The sequence below is a fragment of the Oncorhynchus masou genome, chromosome 24 (genome assembly GCF_036934945.1).
Source record: "Oncorhynchus masou masou isolate Uvic2021 chromosome 24, UVic_Omas_1.1, whole genome shotgun sequence".
NCBI lineage: Eukaryota > Metazoa > Chordata > Actinopteri > Salmoniformes > Salmonidae > Oncorhynchus > Oncorhynchus masou.
Window position 1 is genome coordinate 107,775,393 of NC_088235.1, and position 22,500 is coordinate 107,797,892.

Genomic DNA, 22,500 nt, shown 5'->3' on the forward strand with positions numbered 1-22,500 from the left:
ATTACATTTAAGTCATTTGGCAGACGCTCTTATCCAGAGCGACTTACAAATGTTCAATGACGGCCTAGGAACAGTGGGTTAACTGCCTGTTCAGTGGCAGAACGACAGAATTGTACCTTGTCGCCTCGGGGGTTCAAACTTGCAACCTTCCGGTTACTAGTCCAGCGCTCTAACCACTAGGCTACCCTGCCGCCCCATAAGCGAACAAGAAAATGCTCATCCAGAAGCAACGCTCCAAGTGGCCAAGGACTTTAATGCAGGCAAACTTAAATCCGTTTTACCTCTTCTACCAGCATGTCACATGTGCAACCAGAGAGAAAAAAAAAAAAAACTCTAGACCACCTTTACTCCAAACACAGAGACGCATACAAAGCTCTCCCTCGCCCTCCATTTGGAAAATCTGACCATAATTATATCCTCCTGATTCCTGCTTACAAGTGAAAACTATAACAGGAAGTACCAGTGACTCACTCAATACGGAAGTGGTCAGATGCTAAGCTACAGGACTGTTTTGCACAGAACGGAATATGTTCCGGGATTCATCCATTGGCATTGAGGAGTACACCACATCAGTCACCGGCTTCATCAATAAGTGCATCGATGACATCATTCCCACAGTGACCGTACGTACATATCCCAACCAGAAGCCATGGATTACAACATCCGCACCGAGCTAAAGGCTAGAGCTGATGCTTTTAAGGAGAGGGACACTAATCTGGACACAATAAGAAATCCCGCTATGCCCTCAGTTGAACCATCAGCAGGCAAAGCCTCAATACAGGACTAAGATTGCATCCTACTACACCGGCTCTGATGCTCATTGGACGTGGCAGGGCTTGCAAACTATTACAGACTACAAAGGGAAACACAGCCACGAGCTGCCCATTGTCACAAGCCTACAAGTTGGGCTAAATGCCTTTTATGCTCGCTTCAAGGCAAGCAACACTGAAGCATTCATGAGAGCACCAGCTGTTTTGGACAGCGGTGTGATCATGCTCTCCATGGGGCCGATGAGAGCAAGACCTTTAAACAGGTCAACATTCACAAGGCCTTGAGGCCATACGGATTACCAGAACGTTTACTCAGAGCATGCGCGGACCAACTGGTAAGTGTCTTCACTGACATTTTCAACCTCTCCTTGACTGAGTCTGTAATACTTACACGTTTCAAGCAGACCACCATAGTCCCTGTGCCCAAGAAAGCGAAGGTAACCTGCCTAAATGATTATCGCCCCGTGGCACTCACGTCGGTAGCCATGGATCACATCAACAGCATTCTTCCGGATACCCTAGACCCACTCCAATTCACATACCACCCCAAGAGATCCACAGATGATGCAATCTCACTCCACACTGCCCTTTCCCACCTGGACAAAATGAACACCTATGTGAAAATGCTATTCATTGACTACAGCTTAGCGTTCAGCAACATAGTGCCCTCAAAGCTCATCACTAAGCTAAGGACCCTTGGACTAAACACCTCCCTCTGCAACTGGATCCTGGACTTCCTGACGGGCCACACCACATCTGCCACGCTGATCCTCAACACGGGGGCCCCTCAGGGGTGTGTGCTCAGTCCCCTCATCTACTCACTGTTCACCCATGACTGCATGGCCAAGCACGACTCCAACACCATCATTAAGTTTGCTGACGACACAACTGTGGTAGGTCTGATCACCGACAACGATGAGACAAACACACTATAGGCAGGAGGTCAGAGACCTGGCAGTGTGGTGCCAGGACAACAATGTCTCGCTCAACATGAGCAAGACAAAGGAGATGATAGTGGACTACAAGAAAAGGAGAGCCGAACAAACCCCCATTCATATCGGCGGGGCTGTAGTGGAGCGGGTTGAGAGCTTCAAGTTCCGTCGTGTCCAAATCCCCAACAATCTATCATAGTCTAAACACACCAAGACAGTCGTGAAGACGGCACGACAACACCTTTTCCCCCTCAGGAGACTGAAATGATTTGGCATTGGTCCCCAGATGCTCAAAAGGTTCTACAGCTGCATCATTGAGAGCATCACCGCCTGGTATGGCAACTGCTCAGCATCCGAACATAAGGCTTTACAGAGGGTAGTGGGTACTGTCCAGTACATCACTGGTGCCAAGCTTCATGCCATCCAGGACCTATATACTAGGTGATGTCAGAGGAAGGCCCAAAAAGTGGTCAAAGACTCGGACGGCAAGCGGAAGCTGAGCGCCAAGTCTAGGACCAAAAGCCTCCATAACAGCTTCTAACCCCAAGCCATAAGACTGCTGATCAATTGATCAAATGGCCCCCCGGAATATTTACATTGACCCCCCCCATTGTTTTTACTCTGATTCAACTCACTGTTATTATCTATGCATAGTCACTTTACCCCGACCAACATGTACAAATATCCTTGACTAACCTGTACCACCATACATCGACTTGCTACAGGTTCCCCGTTTTTGTTATTTTGGGTTAGTATTTACTTTATTTTATACTTACGTTTATTTAGCAAATGTTTTCTTAACACTATTTCTTGAACTGCATTTTTGGTTAAGGAATGTAAAGCATTTCACAAACACCTGTTGTATTTGGCGCATGTGACAAATACAATTTGATTTGAAAACACATGCACAACTACAACTGAAGGACATATGACACTAAATACGCCATTCAGATTCAGCCCCAATGTCAGTTCTTACCTAGAGGCTTTTAATAGAATATAATCACTTACAAGTTGCAGTTTTGGCTAACCCATAGTAATGTTCCATACTTTCTCATTGGTTTGGGATGTATTGTAATGTATGTAGTGGGCTATACTACTGATTCCAGGGTCAACGAGTGAGATTTGGGGGTGAGAGATGGAGAGAAGGTGAAAGAGTGTAACGTGAGAGTTGGAGAAGTACCTCTTCAGAGTAGTGGTCGGATGGAAGTGGAGGGTAGTCACACTGCTCTATCTTCTTACAAAGAGAGTACAGGTTCATCTTATCACCGTAGAACGGGCTCTGGAGAGCTGCCATCTGAGGGAAGAAGAGAGACATTTAGTTCAGGATCCAGGCTGTATCACATCCGGCCGTGATTGGGAGTCCTATAGGGCAGCGCACAATTGGCCCAGTGTCGTCCGGGTTTGGCCGGGGTAGGCCGTCATTGTAAATATGAATTTGTTCTTTATCTGAATTGCCTAGTTAAATAAAGGTTAAATGAAAAACATTTAAATGAAAAAAAATACACAAATACACACAATTCTCTGGAAGACAAAGAAAAGACTTCATCTGAATTTGGCCTTCTCGATGTACACAGTGTACAAACAAATAGGAACCCCTGCACTTTCCATGGCATCCTGACCTCCAGGTGAAAAGTATTATTCCTTATTGATGTCAAAAAGGGATCTACACTTCAATCAGTGTAGATGAAGGGGAGGAGGCAGGTTAAAGAATGATATTTAAGCCTTGAGACAATTGAGACATGGATTGTGTGTGTGGGCCGATCAGAGGGTAAATGGGCAAGACAAAATATGTAAGTGCCTTTGAACGCGGTATGGTAGCAGATACCAGGCGCACCGGTTTTTTATTTTTTTTATTTTTACCTTTATTTAACCAGGCAAGTCAGTTAAGAACAAATTCTTATTTTCAATGATGGCCTAGGAACAGTGGGTTAACTGCCTGTTCAGGGGCAGAACGACAGATTTGTACCTTGTCAGCTCGGGGATTTGAACTTGCAACCTTCCGGTTACTAGTCCAACGCTCTAACCACTAGGCGCGTTAAGTGTGTCAAGAACTGAAAAGCTGCTGGGTTTTTCACACTCAACAGTTTCCCGTGTGTATCAAGAATGGGCCACCACCCAAAGGACATCCAGCCAACTTGACAACTGTGGGAAGCATTGGAGTCAACATGGGCCAGCATCCCTGTGGAACCCTTTTGACACATTGTAGAGTCCATGACCTGATGAATTGAGGCTGTTCTGAGGGCAATATAGGAAGGTGTTCCTAATGTTTTGTACACTCAGTGTATGAGTGACCACTGGACTGAAGTCTGTGTATGTGTGAGATAGAGAATGGTTGGATTTCAAATCAACTGAACCAAAAAATGTAATCCCAGGAAGTTTATTTTTGGTTGTTTGTTTCCCTCCAGTTGACTGGTTTTCTCCTGCTCCGTTTCTCTATTAAAACTAAGAGGAGAAAGGAGGGAGGAGAGAGAAGGGGGGACATCTCAGTTAGGTGGAACAGAGAGGCCCCTTCTCTGAAAAAGGCAGGCAGGCGAGCGTAGCCACAGAGAAGAGGAAGAGTGGAGGAGAAGGGAAGGAGGGAGAGTGGGTAAAGGAGGATATAGGGAGAGTGGAGAAAGGCGGGAGGAAGGGGAGAGTAGGTAGAGGAGTGAGAGGCAGACATTAGCTGAAGCAGCCATCGAGACTGGTGCCACTTTTCTTCCAGATGTTCCATTATCTCTCCCCTTTTCTCTCTCTCTTCCTCACACCATCTTTATCATTTACCAGCGCTTAATCAAGCAACCAAGGGGTTGCCTAGCAACGAGGGGAGGATAGGAAAGGAGACATTGCTTCCATCGAAGCAGTTATTCAACCCCTCTCTCCATCCCTCCATCTAACAGGGGGTGTTGGACATGGTTAAGACAGGCTCTGTCACGTCAGCCAATAAGAAGTTAGGATGATGGTGCTAGAATATCTCCCCTCGACATCCCCGCCACTGCATCATCAATAACACACACTATTGTAGCACACTGTGTGTGTGTGGCAGGGGGAGAGGTAGGGTTCTGGCATGTATTCCTTGGAGAGAGAGAGAGAGAGGGAGGAAGAGAGGGAGTAAGAGAGAGAGAGAGAGAGAGAGAGAGAGAAAGAGAAAGGGAGAGACAGAGAGAGACAGAAAGAGAGAGAAAGGGAGAGACAGAGAGACAGAAAGAGACAGAAAGAGAGACATAGAGAGAGAGAGAGAGAGACAGAGACAGAGAGACAGAGACAGAGACAGAGACAGAGAGAGAGAGAGAGAGAGAGAGAGAGAGAGAGAGAGAGAGAGAGAGAGAGAGAGAGAGAGATGGTAGGGGTAGGCAGACAGCAGCTGTGGCCAGTAAAGGGTTGTACCATTGTATTTTCATGCATCTTCTGCTTTTGACAGAAGAAAAATGTCAACTGTCCTGTTTGTATTTGGGAGTTTTTGCACTATTCATCTGGTTCATTAGGGTCTGTTACTACTGGCCCCTGACAGCTGCCGGCCCTGCACACACACAGGGCCCCCCCACTCTCTCAGACTCACTGCAGGCTGGGCGTCATGGCGATAGGCGAGATGACTGACTCACTCTATGACCTCTAGGACCTGTGTGTGGGCTCATTGGTATTCCAGGGTTTGTTGCCGCACACGCACGCCTGCTGTCTGTCTGAGGGACTGCTGGTGGCATGCACACACACACCTCACTTTATTCTCTTGCTGGTTGTCTGCCTCCTCCTCGCCCATCTAGCACGGTCGCTGTGCAGTGTCTGTGTTCTTCTCTACAGTTCAGTCTGAGTTAGCATGAGGCCCTGGCCATGTTAAGGAGGACGTATGTTAGGTCTATAGTCGTGGCCAAAAGTTTTGAAAATGACACAAATATACATTTTCACAAAGTCTGCTGCCACAGTTTGTATGATGGCAATTTGCATATACTTCAGAATGTTATGAAGAGTGATCAGATGAATTGCAATTAATTGCAAAGTCCCTCTTTGCCATGCAAATGAACTGAATCCCCAAAAAACATTTGCATTGCATTTCAGCCCTGCCACAAAAGGACCAGCTGACATCATGTCAGTGATTCTCTCGTTAACACAGGTGTGAGTGTTGACGAGGACAAGGCTGGAGATCACTCTGTCATGCTGAATGAGTTCGAATAACAGACTGGAAGCTTCAAAAGGAGGGTGGTACTTGGAATCATTGTTCTTCCTCTGTCAACCATGGTTACCTGCAAGGAAACACGTGCTGTCGTCATTGCTTTGCACAAAAAGGGCTTCACATGCAAGGATATTGCTGCCAGTAAGATTGCACCTAGATCAACCATTTATCGGATCATCAAGATCTTCAAGGAGAGCGGTTCAATTGTTGTGAAGAAGGCTTTAGGGCGCCCAAGAAATTCCAGCAAGCACCAGGACCATCGCCTAAAGTTGATTCAGCTGCGGGATCGAGGCACCACCAGTACAGAGCTTGCTCAGGAATGGCAGCAGGCAGGTGTGAGTGCATCTGCACGCACAGTGAGGCGAAGACTTTTGGAGGATGGTCTGTTGTCAAGAAAGGCAGCAAAGAAGCCACTTCTCTCCAGGAAAAACATCAGGGACAGACTGATATTCTGCAAAAGGTACATTGGACTGCTGAGGACTGGGGTAAAGTCATTTTCTCTGACGAATCGCCTTTCATCCGGAAACAAGCTTGTCCGGAGAAGACAAGGTGAGCGCTACCATCAGTCCTGTGTCATGCCAACAGTAAAGCATCCTGAGACCATTCATGTGTGGGTTGCTTCTCAGCCAAGGGAGTGGGCTCACTCACAATTTTGCCTAAGAACACAGCCATGAATAAAGAATGGTACCAACACATCCTCTGAGAGCAACTTCTCCCAACCATCCAGGAATAGTTTGGTGACAAACACTGCCTTTTCCAGCATGATGGAGCACCTTGCCATAAGGCAAAGTGATAACTAAGTGGCTCGGGGAACCAAACATCGATATTTTGGGTTCATGGCCAGGAAACTCCCCAGACCTTAATCCCATTGAGAACTTGTGGGACAGGTGGACACACAAAACCCCACAAATTCTGACAAACTCCAAGCATTGATTATGCAAGAATGAGCTGCCATCAGTCAGGATGTGGTCCAGAAGTTAATTGACAGCATGCCAGGGCGGATTGCATGCCAGGGTGGACACTTATGAAATGCTTGTAATTATACTTCAGTATTCTATAGTAACATCTGACAAAATATCTAAAGACACTGAAGCAGCAAACGTTGTGTCATTCTCAAGTTTTGGCCACGACTGTAGACAGCTACAAAAAATACAGAAGAAAACTCTCTAGGTAGACAGTGTGGTCTACAGCATATCATGAGGTACTCTACCTCAGGTGAGCAAAACTCGAGACTTCCTTAGATATCGTGCAGCAGCTGTTATTTGCAAAAATACATAGTCCGTGCCCGAGAACACTAAGGTAACCTGCCTAAATGACTACCAACCCATAGCACTCAGGTCTGTAGCCATGAAGTGCTTTGAAGGGCTGGTCATGACCCTAATCAACACCATTGTCCCAGAAACCCTAGACCCATTCCAATTTGCATACCGCCCCAACAGATCCACAGATGATGCAATCTCTATTGCACTCCACACTGCCCTCTCCCACCTGGACAAAAGGAACACCTATGTGAGAATGCTGTTCATTGACAACAGCTCAGCGTTCAACAACATAGTGCCCTCAAAGCTCATCAATAAGCTAAGGATCCTGGGACTAAACACCTCCCTCTGCAACTGGATCCTGGACTTCCTGACGGGCCGCCCCCAGGTGGTAAGGGTAGGTAACAACATCCGCCACGCTGATCCTCAACACGGGGGCCCCTCGGGGGTCCGTGCTCAGTCCCCTCCTGTACTCCCTGTTCACTCATAACTGCACGACCAGGCACAACTCCAACACCATCATTAAGTTTGCAGATGACACAACTGTGGTAGGCCTGATCACCGCTAACGATGAGACAGCCTATAGGGAGGTCAGAGACCTGTGGTGCCAGGACAACAATTTCTTTCTCAACATGATCAAGACGAAGGAGATGATTGTGGACGACAGGAAAAATAGGACAGAGCACGCCCCCATTCTTATCGACACGGCTGTAGTAGAGCAGGTTGAGCGCTTCAAGTTCCTTGGTGTCCACATCACCAATAAACTAACATGGTCCAAGCACGTCAACACCTTTTCCCCCTCAGGAATCTAAAAAGATTTGGCATGGGTCCTCAGATCCTCAAAAGGTTCTACAGCTGCACCGTCGAGAGCACCCCCCCTCCATTTACATCACTGCTACTCTCTGTTGTTATCATCTATACATAGTCACTTAATAATTATACCTACATGTACATATTACCTCAATTAACCGGTACCCCCCTGAATATAGTCTTGCTATTGTTATTTTACTGCTGCTCTTTAAATACTTGCTACTTTATTTCTTATTCATTTTATTATTATTTTTTTTTAAATTAAACTGCATTGTTGGTTAGGGGCTCATAAGTAAGCATTTCACTGTGAGGTCCACCTGTTGTATTCAGCGCATGTCACTCATAAAATTTGATTTGATTTAATGATAATGCAGAGGATTTTCCCAAGGTTGCTGTTGACACATATTCCACATTAGTTATTGGGGTCTCCACTTTTGTGGATTGGGGTTATCAGTGCTTGGTTCCAAATATTGGGGAAGATGCCAGAGCTGAGGATGATGTTAAAGAGTTTAAGCCAATTGGAATTTGTGGTATAATTTATAATGTCATGTAGGATACAATCAACACCACAGGCCTTTTTGGGTTACAAGGTTTATATTTTGTCCTGTAGTTCATGTAATGTAATTGGAGATACCAATTCATTGAAAATAAGAATTTGTTCTTAACTAACTTGCCTAGTTAAATAAAGGTTAAAAAAATGATTGCTGATTCTAAAAATGTTTTTTGCTGTTTGTTCATCGTTATAGAGCAAAGAAGACTGGAGAAGTGGTTTATCCACACATCTCCATTTTGGATAGATAACTCTTCGTGTTGTTGCTTGTTTAGAGAGTTCTAATTTACCCAGAAGTGGTTAGATTGTCTCTATTCTTCAATGACATTGAGCTGATTTCTGTCTTGCTGTTTCCATTGCGCATTTCTGTATTGCTTTAGTGAGTCACCAGTGAAGGCGGAGGCTCAGGTTCTGTGTCTCTTATGTTTTTGGTTGGATTTGTTTCTCAATTTCTTAAGTTTTTGCATTTTCATCAAACTAATTTTCTAAGGTTGTCTGCTTGATATTTTTAGATTTCGTCGGGAAGCTGAAAGGTCAAATATAGTTTTTAGGTTTCCTACTACCAAGTTTACACCTTCACTATGTTACAGTGAAATATTTTGTCCAGGAAGTTGTCTAAAAGGGATTGAATTTGTTGTTTCCTAACAACAACAGCCTTTCAGATAGAATCAGCCCTCCCCTGTTGTAGAGAACAGCCTTTCAGATAGAATCAGCCCTCCCCTGTTGTAGAGAACAGCCTTTCAGATAGAATCAGCCCTCCCTCCCCTGTTGTAGAGAACAGCCTTTCAGATAGAATCAGCCCTCCCTCCCCTGTTGTAGAGAACAGCCTTTCAGATAGAATCAGCCCTCCCCTGTTGTAGAGAACAGCCTTTCAGATAGAATCAGCCCTCCCTCCCCTGTTGTAGAGAACAGCCTTTCAGATGGAATCAGCCCTCCCTCCCCTGTTGTAGAGAACAGCCTTTCAGATGGAATCAGCCCTCCCTCCCCTGTTGTAGAGAACAGCCTTTCAGATGGAATCAGCCCTCCCTCCCCTGTTGTATAGAACAGCCTTTCAGATAGAATCAGCCCTCCCTCCCCTGTTGTATAGAACAGCCTTTCAGATAGAATCAGCCCTCCCTCCCCTGTTGTATAGAACAGCCTTTCAGATAGAATCAGCCCTCCCTCCCCTGTTGTATAGAACAGCCTTTCAGATAGAATCAGCCCTCCCTCCCCTGTTGTAGAGAACAGCCTTTCAGATAGAATCAGCCCTCCCCTGTTGTATAGAACAGCCTTTCAGATAGAATCAGCCCTCCCCTGTTGTATAGAACAGCCTTTCAGATAGAATCAGCCCTCCCTCCCCTGTTGTAGAGAACAGCCTTTCAGATAGAATCAGCCCTCCCTCCCCTGTTGTATAGAACAGCCTTTCAGATAGAATCAGCCCTCCCTCCCCTGTTGTATAGAACAGCCTTTCAGATAGAATCAGCCCTCCCTCCCCTGTTGTATAGAACAGCCTTTCAGATAGAATCAGCCCTCCCTCCCCTGTTGTAGAGAACAGCCTTTCAGATAGAGTCAGCCCTCCCTCCCCTGTTGTATAGAACAGCCTTTCAGATAGAATCAGCCCTCCCTCCCCTGTTGTATAGAACAGCCTTTCAGATAGAATCAGCCCTCCCTCCCCTGTTGTATAGAACAGCCTTTCAGATAGAATCAGCCCTCCCTCCCCTGTTGTAGAGAACAGCCTTTCAGATAGAATCAGCCCTCCCTCCCCTGTTGTAGAGAACAGCCTTTCAGATAGAATCAGCCCTCCCTCCCCTGTTGTAGAGAACAGCCTTTCAGATAGAATCAGCCCTCCCTCCCCTGTTGTATAGAACAGCCTTTCAGATATAATCAGCCCTCCCTCCCCTGTTGTATAGAACAGCCTTTCAGATAGAATCAGCCCCCGCCCCCTTTCTTTCTTCAGTCTTAGCGCATGACAAATTATGAGGGAAAACAAAGTTAGACGCTGTTTTATGTCTGTTAATGTGATATAATGTGCTGTAATAATTCATGCCGACCTAAGAGAGAGAATGTGTGTGTAGGCACATACACACAAATTAATTCACTAAGCTATCACATTAAACTATGACAGTAGGGCCAGCAGTAGGAAGAGAAGGCACAAAGGTAATGCTCAGTGGAGAACACTGGCATACTATGTGACACATTTTTAATTAGATGTTAAAAGTGTGAAATGAACTAAAAATGTAAGCGTTTTCACAGCAGAGCTACAGTATACAGATGCCTTTAAGGACGCATGTTCTCATCTTTTATTATAAGGTCAAACATCCAGGGGCATTAAGCTATATACGGTTATAAAGCTATACATGGTTATAAAGCTATGTTATAAAGCTATTTAGGGGTATTGAGCTATTTAGGGGTATTAAGCTATTTAGGGGTATTAAGCTATTTAGGGGAATACAGCTATATAGGGGAATACAGCTATATAGGGGAATACAGCTATATAGGGGAATACAGCTATATAGAGGAATACAGCTACAAATGGGTTTGAAGCTATATAGGAGTATACACTTAAGCAATATAGGGCTATACAGCTATTTTGGAGTAAAAAGCTATATAGGGGTATAAAGCTACATAGGGGTATGAAGCTACATAGGGGTATGAAGCTACATAGGGGTATGAAGCTACATAGGGGTATGAAGCTACATTGGGGTATGAAGCTACATTGGGGTATGAAGCTACATAGGGGTATACAGTAAAGCAATATAGTGATACAAAGATATGTAGGGGTATAAAGCTATATAGCGGTATAAAGTTATTTAGGTTTAAAAGCTATATGGGGTATTAAGCTATTTAGGGGTATAAAGTTATTTAGGGTTAAAAGCTATATGGGATATTAAGCTATTTAGGGGTATGACGCTATATAGGGGTATAAAGTAAAGCAGTATAAAAAATACATAGGGTTATAACGATACATAGGGTTATAACGCTACATGGGGTTATAACGCTACACAGGAGTAATAAGCTACACATGGGTATAATGCTACATATGGGGTTTGACACTACATAGGGTTATAACGCTACATAGGGTTATAACGCTACACAGGAGTAATAAGCTACACATGGGTATAATACTTGGGGGTACACAGCTACATAGGGGTACACAGCTACTTGGGGGTACACAGCTAAAGAGGGGAATAAAGTTATTTATAGTAATAAAACTACTTGGGAGTATAAAGCTACAACAACTGGCAACAGCTCTGGTGGATATTCCTGCAGTCAGCATGCCAATTGCACACTCTCAAAACTTGAGACATCTGTGGCATTGTGTTGTGTGACTAAACTGCACATTTTAGAGTGGGCTTTTATTGTCCCCAGCACCAGGTGCAACTGTGGAATGATAATGATGTTTAATCAGCTTATTGATATGCATATCAAGCAGGAATACCTCTACCATAAGCCGCCTCCAATGTCATTTTAGAAAATTTGGCAGTATGTCCAACCTGGCCTCACAACCGCAGACCACGTGTAACCACGCCAGCCCAGGACCTCCACATCCGGCTTCTTCACCTACGGGTTCATTTGAGACCAGCCACCCGGACAGCTGATGAAACTGTAGGTTTGTACAATCAAAACCATTTGTGCACAAACTGTCAGAAACCATCTCCGGAAACCTGATCTGCGTGCTTGACGTCCTCACCAGGATCTCGACTAGAGTTAGGTGTGGCAAAGGAGAAATGCTCACTAACAGGGATGTAAACAAATTTGAGCACAACATTTGAGAGAAAATTAGATTTCTGATCAAATCCAAACTTTTGAAGTATCAAGCCAAAACAAGAATAAATGCTTCACAGTCCAAACAATTATGGAGGGCACTGTATATAAAGTTGAAGTCAAAAGTTTACATACACTTGGTTGGAGTCATTAAAACTTGTTTTTCAACCACTCCACAAATGTATTGCTTACAAACTATAGTTTTGTCAAGTCGGTTAGGATATCTATTTTGTGCATATTTCCAACAATTGTTTATTTCAGATTATTTCACTTATCATTCACTGTATCACAATTCCAGTGGGTCAGAAGTTTACATACACTAAGTTGACTGTGCCTTTAAAAAGCTTGGAAAATTTCAGAAGATTATGTCATGGCTTTAGAAGCTTCTGGCTATTTGACATCATTTCAGTCAATTGGAGGTGTACCTGTGGATGTATTTCAAGGCCTACCTTCAAACTCAGTGCCTCTTTACTTGACATCATGGGAAAATCAAAAGATATCAGCCAAGACCTTAGAAAAATAATTGTAGATCACAAGTCTGATTGATCCTTGGGAGCAATTTCCAAATGCCTGAAGGTACCATGTTCATCTGTAGAAACAATAGTACGCAAGTATAAACACCATGGGACCACGCAGCCTTCATACCACTCAGGAATGAGACGCGTTCTGTCTCCTAGAGATTAACGTATTTTGGTGCGAAAAGTGCAAATCAATCCCAGAACAGCAGCAAAGGACCTTGTGAAGATGCTGGAGGAAACAGGTACAAAAGTATCTATATCCACAGTAAAATGAGTCCTATATCGACATTATCTGAAAGGCTGCTCAGCAAGGAAGAAGCCACTTCTCCAAAACCGCCATAAAAAAGCCAGACTACGGTTTGCAACTGGGGACAAAGATTGTACTTTTTGGAGAAATGTCCTCTGGTCTGTTGAAACAAAAATAGAACCGTTTGGTCATAATAGCCATCGTTATGTTTGGAAGAAAAAGGGGGAGGCTTGCAAGTCAAAGAACACCATCCCAACTGTGAAGTACATCAGCAGCATCATGTTGTGGGGGTGCTTTGCTTCAGGAGGGACTGGTGCACTTTACAAAATAGATGGCATCATGAGGGGAGGAAATGATGTGGATATATTGAAGCAGCATCTCAAGACATCAGTCAGGAAGTTAAAGCTTGGTCGCAAATGGGTCTTCCAAATGGACAATGACCCCAAGCACACCTCCAAAGTTGTGGTAAAATGGCTTAAGGACAACATAGTCAAGGTATTGGAGTGGTCATCACAAACTGAAAAAGCGTGTGCGAACAAGGAGGCCTACAAACCTGACTCAGTTACACCAGCTCTGTCAGGAGGAATGGGCCAAAATTCACCCAATTTATTGTGGGAAACTTGTAGAAGGCTACCCGAAACGTTTGACCCAAGTTAAACCATTTAAAGGCAATGCTACCAAATACTAATTGAGTGTATGTAAACTTCTGCCCCACTGGGAATGTGATGAAAGAAATACAAGCTGAAATAATTCACTCTCTCTACTATTATTCTGACATTTCACATTCGTAAAATAAAGTGGTGATCCTAACTGACCCAAGACAGGGAATTTTTACTTGGGATTAAATGTCAGGAATTGTGAAAAACTGAGTTTAAATATATATGGCTAAGGTGTATGTAAACATCTGACTTCAACTGTACTGTAGGGTTATAAAGCTACATAAGGTTCAGGATATTGCAGCATTATTACTGTTACTGTTACAATACTACACACACAGGTCTGGGCCGGGGGTGCGGTAAGAACGACATATCAACCTACACATGCCCAACCTGCTGTTGCCGTGCCCTCCCAGACGCCGAGGGAGAACCACCAAAGCAACATCCCATTACCACGACACCGGAGGTGGGCCGGGTCAGGTGATGTAATGTGGGAGTAGAGACCTCATCACACACACGCCTCAATCAAACAGAATAGGAGATGCAGCCAGGTATTGATGGGTTTGTCTCTCTCACCCATCGAGCAACCCAGGATGAACACTGAAATATTCATGTTCTCTCAAACACAGTCCTGAAGCACACACACCCACGTGTTGACCCTCACAGACATCTATACGGCCGACATCCACACGGCCGACATCCACACGGCCGACATCCACACGGCCGACATCCACACGGCCGACATCCACACGGCCGACATCCACACGGCCGACATCCACACGGCCAACATCCACACGGCCAACATCCATACTAGAGGTCGACCGATTAATTGGAATGGCCGATTAATGAGGGCCGATTTCAAGTTTTCATAACAATCGGAAATCGGTATTTTTGGACACCGATTTGGCCGATTAAAAAATAAATAAAAAATAAATATATATTTTTTACACCTTTATTTAATCTTTATTTAACTAGGCAAGTCAGTTAAGAACACATTCTTATTTACAATGACGGCTTAGGAACGATGGGTTAACTGCCTTGTTCAGGGGCAGAACGACAGATTTTTACCTTGTCAGCTCAGGGATTCAATCTTGCAACCTTACAGTTAACTTGTCCAACGCTCAAACCACCTGCTTCTCATTGTACTCCACGAGGAGCCTGCCTGTTATGCAAATGCAGTAAGCCAAGGTAAGTTGCTAGCTAGCATTAAACTTATTTTATAAAAAACAAACAATCAATCAAACATAATCACTAGATAAACTAGTAATATCATCAACCATGTGTAGTTATCTAGAGTGCCCTGCGTAGCATATAATCGATGCGGTGCGTATCGTTGCTCCAAGGTGTACCTAACCATAAACATCAATGCCTTTCTTAAAATCAATACACAGAAGTGTATATTTTTAAATCTGCATATTTAGCTAAAAGAAATCCAGGTGAGCAGGCAATATTAACCAGGTGAAATTGTGTCACTTCAGAGTCAGGGTATATGCAACAGTTTGAGCCGCCTAATTTGCCATAATTTTACGTAATTATGACAGAACATTGAAGGTTGTGCAATGTAACGGCAATATTTAAACTTAGGGATACCACCCGTTAGATAAAATACGTAACGGTTCTGTATTTCACTGAAAGAATAAACGTCTTGTTTTCGAGATGATAGTTTCCGGATTCGGCCATATTAATGACGTATTTCTGTGTGTTATTATGTTATAACTAAGTCTATGATTTGATTGAGCAGTCTGACTGAGCGGTGGTAGGCAGCAGCAGGCTCGGAAGCATTCATTCAAACAGCACTTTCATACGTTTGCCAGCAGCTGTTTATGACTTCAAGCCTATCAACTCCCGAGATTAGGCTGGTGTAACCGATGTGAAATGGATAGCTAGTTAGCGGGGTGCGCGCTAATAGCGCTTCAAATGTCACTCGCTCTGAGACTTGGAGTGGTTGTTCCCCTTGCTCTGCATGGGTAACGCTGCTTTGAGGGTGGCTGTTGTCGTTGAGGAGCGAGGAGAGGAATGGAAGCTATACTGTTACACTGGCAATACTAAAGTGCCTATAAGAACATCCAATAGTCAAAGGTTAATGAAATACAAATGGTAGAGAGAGAAATAGTCATAATTCCTATAATAACTTCAACCTAAAACTTCTTACCTGGGAATATTGAAGAATCATGTTAAAAGGAACCACCAGCTTTCATATGTTCTCATGTTCTGAGCAAGGAACTTAAACGTTAGCTTTCTTACATGGCACATATTGCACTTTTACTTTTTTCTCCAACACTTTGCATTATTTAAACCAAACATGTTTCATTATTTATTTGAGGCTAAATGGATTTTATTGATGTATTATATTAAGTTAAAATAAGTGTTCATTCAGTATTGTTGTAATTGTCATTATTACAAACAAAAAAAGTACAAAAAAAAATTACAAAAAGAAAAAAGAAATTTGACCAATTAATCGGTATCGGCGTTGAAAAATCATAATCGGTCAACCTCTAATCCATACGGCCATCATCCAACCCCCAATGCACACACCTGTCAGACCTTCATATATACACACACTGAATAGTGTCTTCAGATCAATGGGAGCAGAGTGGGTGTGTGTGATGCTGGTTTAGAAAGGCCAGATAATATCACACAACACACCACAGGCCAGCTACATACTCTCACTCTCTCTCCCACTCTCTCTCTCTTCCAATCCTCCCTCTTCTCCTCCTCACTTCCCATCCTCTCCCTGTATCGCTCTCGCTGCCTCTCTCTCCCCAACCCCCCTCTCCCTCTCTTCTCTCTCCATTCCATTTCTCTCTCCCCCCATCTCTCTCTCCAACCTCTCCCCATATCTCTCTCTCTGCCTGGCTCAACCCATCTATTTCGCTCTGCCTCTCTCCACCATCCTCTCACTCGCCCCCCCCACCTCTCTCTCCGGTCTGATCTGTAAGGTGGAATTGGTTCATCTACAGAGTCATCTAACTGGTCAGTCTGATCTGTAAGGTGGAAGTGGTTCATCTACAGAGTCATCTAACTGGTCAGTCTGATCTGTAAGGTGGAATTGGTTCGTCTACAGAGTCATCTAACTGGTCAGTCTGATCTGTAAGGTGGAATTGGTTCATCTACAGAGTCATCTAACTGGTCAATCTGATCTGTAAGGTGGAAGTGGTTCATCTACAGAGTCATCTAACTGGTCAGTCTGATCTGTAAGGTGGAAGTGGTTCATCTACAGAGTCATCTAACTGGTCAGTCTGATCTGTAAGGTGGAAGTGGTTCATCTACAGAGTCATCTAACTGGTCAGTCTGATCTGTAAGGTGGAAGTGGTTCATCTACAGAGTCATCTAACTGGTCAGTCTGATCTGTAAGGTGGAAGTGGTTCATCTACAGAGTCATCTAACTGGTCAGTCTGATCTGTAAGGTGGAAGTGGTTCATCTACAGAGTCATCTAACTGGTCAGTCTGATCTGTAAGGTGGAAGTGGTTCATCTACAGAGTCATCTAACTGGTCAGTCTGATCTGTAAGGTGGAATTGGTTCGTCTACAGAGTCATCTAACTGGTCAGTCTGATCTGTAAGGTGGAAGTGGTTCATCTACAGAGTCATCTAACTGGTCAGTCTGATCTGTAAGGTGGAAGTGGTTCATCTACAGAGTCATCTAACTGGTCAGTCTGATCTGTAAGGTGGAATTGGTTCATCTACAGAGTCATCTAACTGGTCAGTCTGATCTGTAAGGTGGAAGTGGTTCATCTACAGAGTCATCTAACTGGTCAGTCTGATCTGTAAGGTGGAAGTGGTTCATCTACAGAGTCATCTAACTGGTCAGTCTGATCTGTAAGGTGGAAGTGGTTCATCTACAGAGTCATCTAACTGGTCAGTCTGATCTGTAAGGTGGAAGTGGTTCATCTACAGAGTCATCTAACTGGTCAGTCTGATCTGTAAGGTGGAAGTGGTTCATCTACAGAGTCATCTAACTGGTCAGTCTGATCTGTAAGGTGGAAGTGGTTCATCTACAGAGTCATCTAACTGGTCAGTCTGATCTGTAAGGTGGAAGTGGTTCATCTACAGAGTCATCTAACTGGTCAGTCTGATCTGTAAGGTGGAAGTGGTTCATCTACAGAGTCATCTAACTGGTCAGTATCATATCCACCCAGTTGATCTGAACCACATGGATATGTCACTGGGAGGTCACTGTTAGCTTCAAACACACTGCAGCTCTCCTATCCACCTTTACCTCACAAATATGTCTGTGTGTGTGTACAGTAAATGTGTATCATATACGTTACCTCGTAGAGCAGGCAGCCTAGCGACCAGATGTCAGATTTGAAGTTGTATCCGTTTTCATGTATTCTTTCTGGAGACATGTAGTAGGGGGTGCCCACTGGAACAGACAGAGAGAGACAGGGAAAAGTGTTTATTTAACTTTTGTTTATTATCTACTTCACTTGATTTGTCAATGTTAACATATATTTCCCATACATATAAAGCCCTTAAATTGAAATTGAATTGAGAGAAAGTAAGAGACAGAGAGACAACAGAGAGAACAGAGAGAGAGAGAGAGAGAGAGACAGCCATTAGCCTGTTCCACCACTAACCCAGCTGTTCCAGCACACACAACCTCAGAGAGACAGACATCACACACAACCTCAGAGAGACAGACATCACACACAACCTCAGAGAGACAGACATCACACACCAACTCCCTTATCCACGACATCACAACTCCAGTTCAGCTCTCATTACCATCCCTCATCATGAATAGAAACAGGTGTCCAACAGATATTGTACACTCTGGCTGTGAATCCCAATACCATGCTGGCTGGCCCGCTCCAGACCCCACAGTCAGACAGTACAATACCATGCTGGCTGGCCCGCTCCAGACCCCACAGTCAGACAGTACAATACCATGCTGGCTGGCCCGCTCCAGACCCCACAGTCAGACAGTACAATACCATGCTGGCTGGCCCGCTCCAGACCCCACAGTCAGACAGTACAATACCATGCTGGCTGGCCCGCTCCAGACCCCACAGTCAGACAGTACAATACCATGCTGGCTGGCCCGCTCCAGACCCCACAGTCAAACAGTACAATACCATGCTGGCTGGCCCGCTCCAGACCCCACAGTCAGACAGTACAATACCATGCTGGCTGGCCCGCTCCAGATCCCACAGTCAGACAGTACAATATCATGCTGGCTGGCCCGCTCCAGACCCCACAGTCAGACAGTACAATGCTGGCTGGCCCGCTCCAGACCCCACAGTCAGACAGTACAATACCATGCTGGCTGGCCCGCTCCAGACCCCACAGTCAGACAGTACAATACCATGCTGGCTGGCCCGCTCCAGACCCCGCAGTCAGACAGTACAATACCATGCTGGCTGGCCCGCTCCAGACCCCACAGTCAGACAGTACAAAACCATGCTGGCTGGCCCGCTCCAGACCCCACAGTCAGACAGTACAATACCATGCTGGCTGGCCCGCTCCAGACCCCGCAGTCAGACAGTACAATACCATGCTGGCTGGCCCGCTCCAGACCCCACAGTCAGACAGTACAATACCATGCTGGCTGGCCCGCTCCAGACCCCACAGTCAGACAGTACAATACCATGCTGGCTGGCCCGCTCCAGACCCCACAGTCAGACAGTACAATAGTCAGTCATGTACAGGGGCTGGCTGTAGGTTCACTGCCCCACCACAGAGGGCCCTAGTGAGCCTGATGGGGGGAGATAGCTGACAGATAAAGAGAGACAGATCCAGACAAATACTGAAGGTTGATCTAGCACACACACACACACACACACACACACACGTTTTTAAATATATGCATGTTATTAAGTATTTTCTGTAATGTCTATTGCGGTATGTGTTGGGCCCCAGTCAGACGAGCTGTTGCCATTGGCTAATGGGGATCCTGATTAATCAAATGGCATAATGGAGGCATAGTCTGAGACCTGTAAATATTATACATATTTAGTTAAAACTTCTTAGAGCTGAGATCCCGTTAACAGGACCTATATGACAACAGCAGAACAGAAATCTCATAATTAAAATTCCTCAGATATACAAGTATTTCATACCATTTTAAAGATACACTTCTTGTTAATCCCACCGCAATGTCCCATGTCAAAAAGGCTTTACAGTGAAAGCACCAAAAACAATTATGTTAGGTAAGAGCCAAGTCACACAAAAACACATTTTTCCAGCCAAAGAGAGGAGTCACAAAAATCAGAAATAGAATGAATCACTAACCTTTGATGATCCTCATCAGATGACACTCATAGGACTTCATGTTACACAATACATGTATGTTTTGTTTGATAAAGTTCATATTTATATAAAAAAATCTCATTATACATTGGCACGTTATGTTCAGTAGTTTCAAAAACATCCGGTGATTGTGCAGAGAGCCACATCAATTCACAGAAATACTCATCATAAATGTTGATGAAAATACAAGTGTTATACATGGAACTTTAGATAAACTTCTCCTTAATGCAAGCGCTGTGTCAGATTTCAAAAAATCTTTACGGAAAAAGCAAACCATGCCATAATCTGAGTACAGCGCTCAGAGCCAAAAAGATATCCGCCATATTTTGCAGTCAACAGAAGTCAGAAATAACATTAGAAATACTCACTTACCTTTGACGATCTTCACAGAATGCACAAAAATGTTTGTTTCGTTCGATAATGTCCATCATTTATGTTCTAATAGCTCCTTTTGTTAGTGCGTTTGGTAAACAAATCCAAACTCAAGTTGCGCGTTCACTTGGAGCAGACGAAATGTCAAAAAGTTCCATTACAGTCCGTAGGCAAACGATGTATAGAGCCAATCTTTAGGATGTTTTAAACATAAATCTTCAATAATGTTCTGACTGGAGAATTCCTTTGTCTGTAGAATTGCGATGGAACAGAGCTCGCTCTCACGTGAACGAGCATCACGAGCTCAAGGCATTCTGCCAGACCTCTGACTCATTCCACTCTCATTCGGCCCCACCCCACAGTAGAAGCATCAAACAAGGTTCTAAAGACTGTTGACATCTAGTGGAAGCCTTAGGAAGTGCAACATGACCAATATTCCACTGTATCTTCAATAGGGAATGAGTTGAAAAACTACCAACCTCAGATTTCCCACTTCCTGGTTGGATTTTTGCCTGCCATATGAGAGCTTTGAGCTTTTAGCTGTGAACGTGTCTAACTAATAATAAAAACTAGATATGAATTAGTTTGAATAAACCCATGACGTAGAATACTATAAGAGTTTACAGCATATGTATCTGTGCAGAAAAAAAAGTGCACTTTTTATTGGGGGATGTTTTTTAATTGGGATGTGAAAACATTTATGTATCTCTAAATGTCAGGTTTGCATAATAAAGTGTGCCCTCCAATTCTAAAAATAATCCTTCACTTCCAACATCAACTAGAGAAAGACAGAGAGGGAGTGATTGGGAGAGAGGTGAGGGCAGAGAGAGAGGGAGAGAGAGGTGGGGTCAGAGAGAGAGGGATAGAAAGGCGGGGTCAGAGAGAGAGAGAGAAAGAGAGGCGAGGTCAGAGAGAGAGGGAGAGAGAGGTGGGGTCAGAGAGAGAGGGAGAGAGAGGCGGGGTCAGAGAGAGAGGGAGAGAGAGGTGGGGTCAGAGAGAGAGAGAGAAAGAGAGGCGAGGTCAGAGAGAGAGAGAGAAAGAGAGGCGAGGTCAGAGAGAGAGGGAGAGAAAGGTGGGGTCAGAGAGAGAGAGAGAAAGAGAGGCGAGGTCAGAGAGAGAGGGAGAGAGAGGTGGGGTCAGAGAGAGAGGGAGAGAGAGGTGGGGTCAGAGAGAGAGGGATAGAAAGGCGGGGTCAGAGAGAGAGAGAGAGAGAGGCGGGGTCAGAGAGAGAGAGAGAGGCGGGGTCAGAGAGAGAGAGAGAGAAAGAGAGGCGGGGTCAGAGAGAGAGAGAGAAAGAGAGGCGAGGTCAGAGAGAGAGGGAGAGAGAGGTGGGGTCAGAGAGAGAGGGAGAGAGAGGCGGGGTCAGAGAGAGGGAGAGAGAGGCGGGGTCAGAGAGAGAGGGATAGAAAGGCGGGGTCAGAGAGAGAGAGACAAAGAGAGGCGGGGTCAGAGAGAGAGGGAGAGAGAGGCGGGGTCAGAGAGAGAGGGAGAGAGAGGCGGGGTCAGAGAGAGAGGGAGAGAGAGGCGGGGTCAGAGAGAGAGGGAGAGAGAGGCGGGGTCAGAGAGAGAGGCGGGGTCAGAGACAGAGGGAGAGAAAGGCGGGGTCAGAAAGAGAGGGAGAGAGAGGCAGGGTCAGAGAGAGGGAGAGAGAGGCGGGGTCAGAGAGAGAGGGAGAGAGAGGCGGGGTCAGAAAGAGAGGGAGAGAGAGGCGGGGTCAGAGAGAGAGGGAGGCGGGGTCAGAGAGAGAGGGAGAGAGCTGGCTTGCGAGAGCCCAGTTTTTATTTTTTATCAGGCTCGGCGGTGTGTGCGCGTGCATGTGTTTATGCGTTTCTGTATGTGTGTGTTGCTATGGAGGTCTCCTGGTGCAGCTGATTAAAGAGCATCAGCCTACCTGCCTGCCTGTCTGTCAGCCTACCTGTGTTAGCATTCATTCATTTACAATTAAAACACACAAATGTATTCATGCAGATGAACTAGAAGTCATGTTGGGATTGATTTCCATTATTACAGTTGGTTAAGACAACTGAGCTGCATTCTAGGGGAAGAGAAGATAATATGGTCATGGTAAACATGTATGAATGGAATTATCTGGTTCCTCTACTGGGCTATGAGCCTGGACCACCAACTAGCCAGCACCTCCCTCCTCTGCTGGTCTCTAGCCAGCACCTCCCTCCACTGCTGGTCTCTAGCCAGCACCTCCCTCCACTGTTGGTCTCTAGCCAGCACCTCCCTCCACTGTTGGTC

At 44.9% G+C, this 22,500-nt stretch overlaps 1 protein-coding gene across 1 annotated transcript in view; it reads right to left on the reverse strand.

Moving 5' to 3' along the window:
• The window catches only part of LOC135513220 (serine/threonine-protein kinase Nek7-like), a 133,865-nt gene that overhangs the window by 3,085 nt on the left and 108,280 nt on the right, over positions 1–22,500 (reverse strand). The window contains exons 8-9 of the mRNA XM_064936024.1: positions 17,904–17,998; positions 2,883–2,996 (exon numbers count right to left, since the gene is read on the reverse strand). Coding sequence (XP_064792096.1) covers positions 2,883–2,996; positions 17,904–17,998 — 209 coding nt within the window. The remainder of the gene's footprint in view (positions 1–2,882; positions 2,997–17,903; positions 17,999–22,500) is intronic.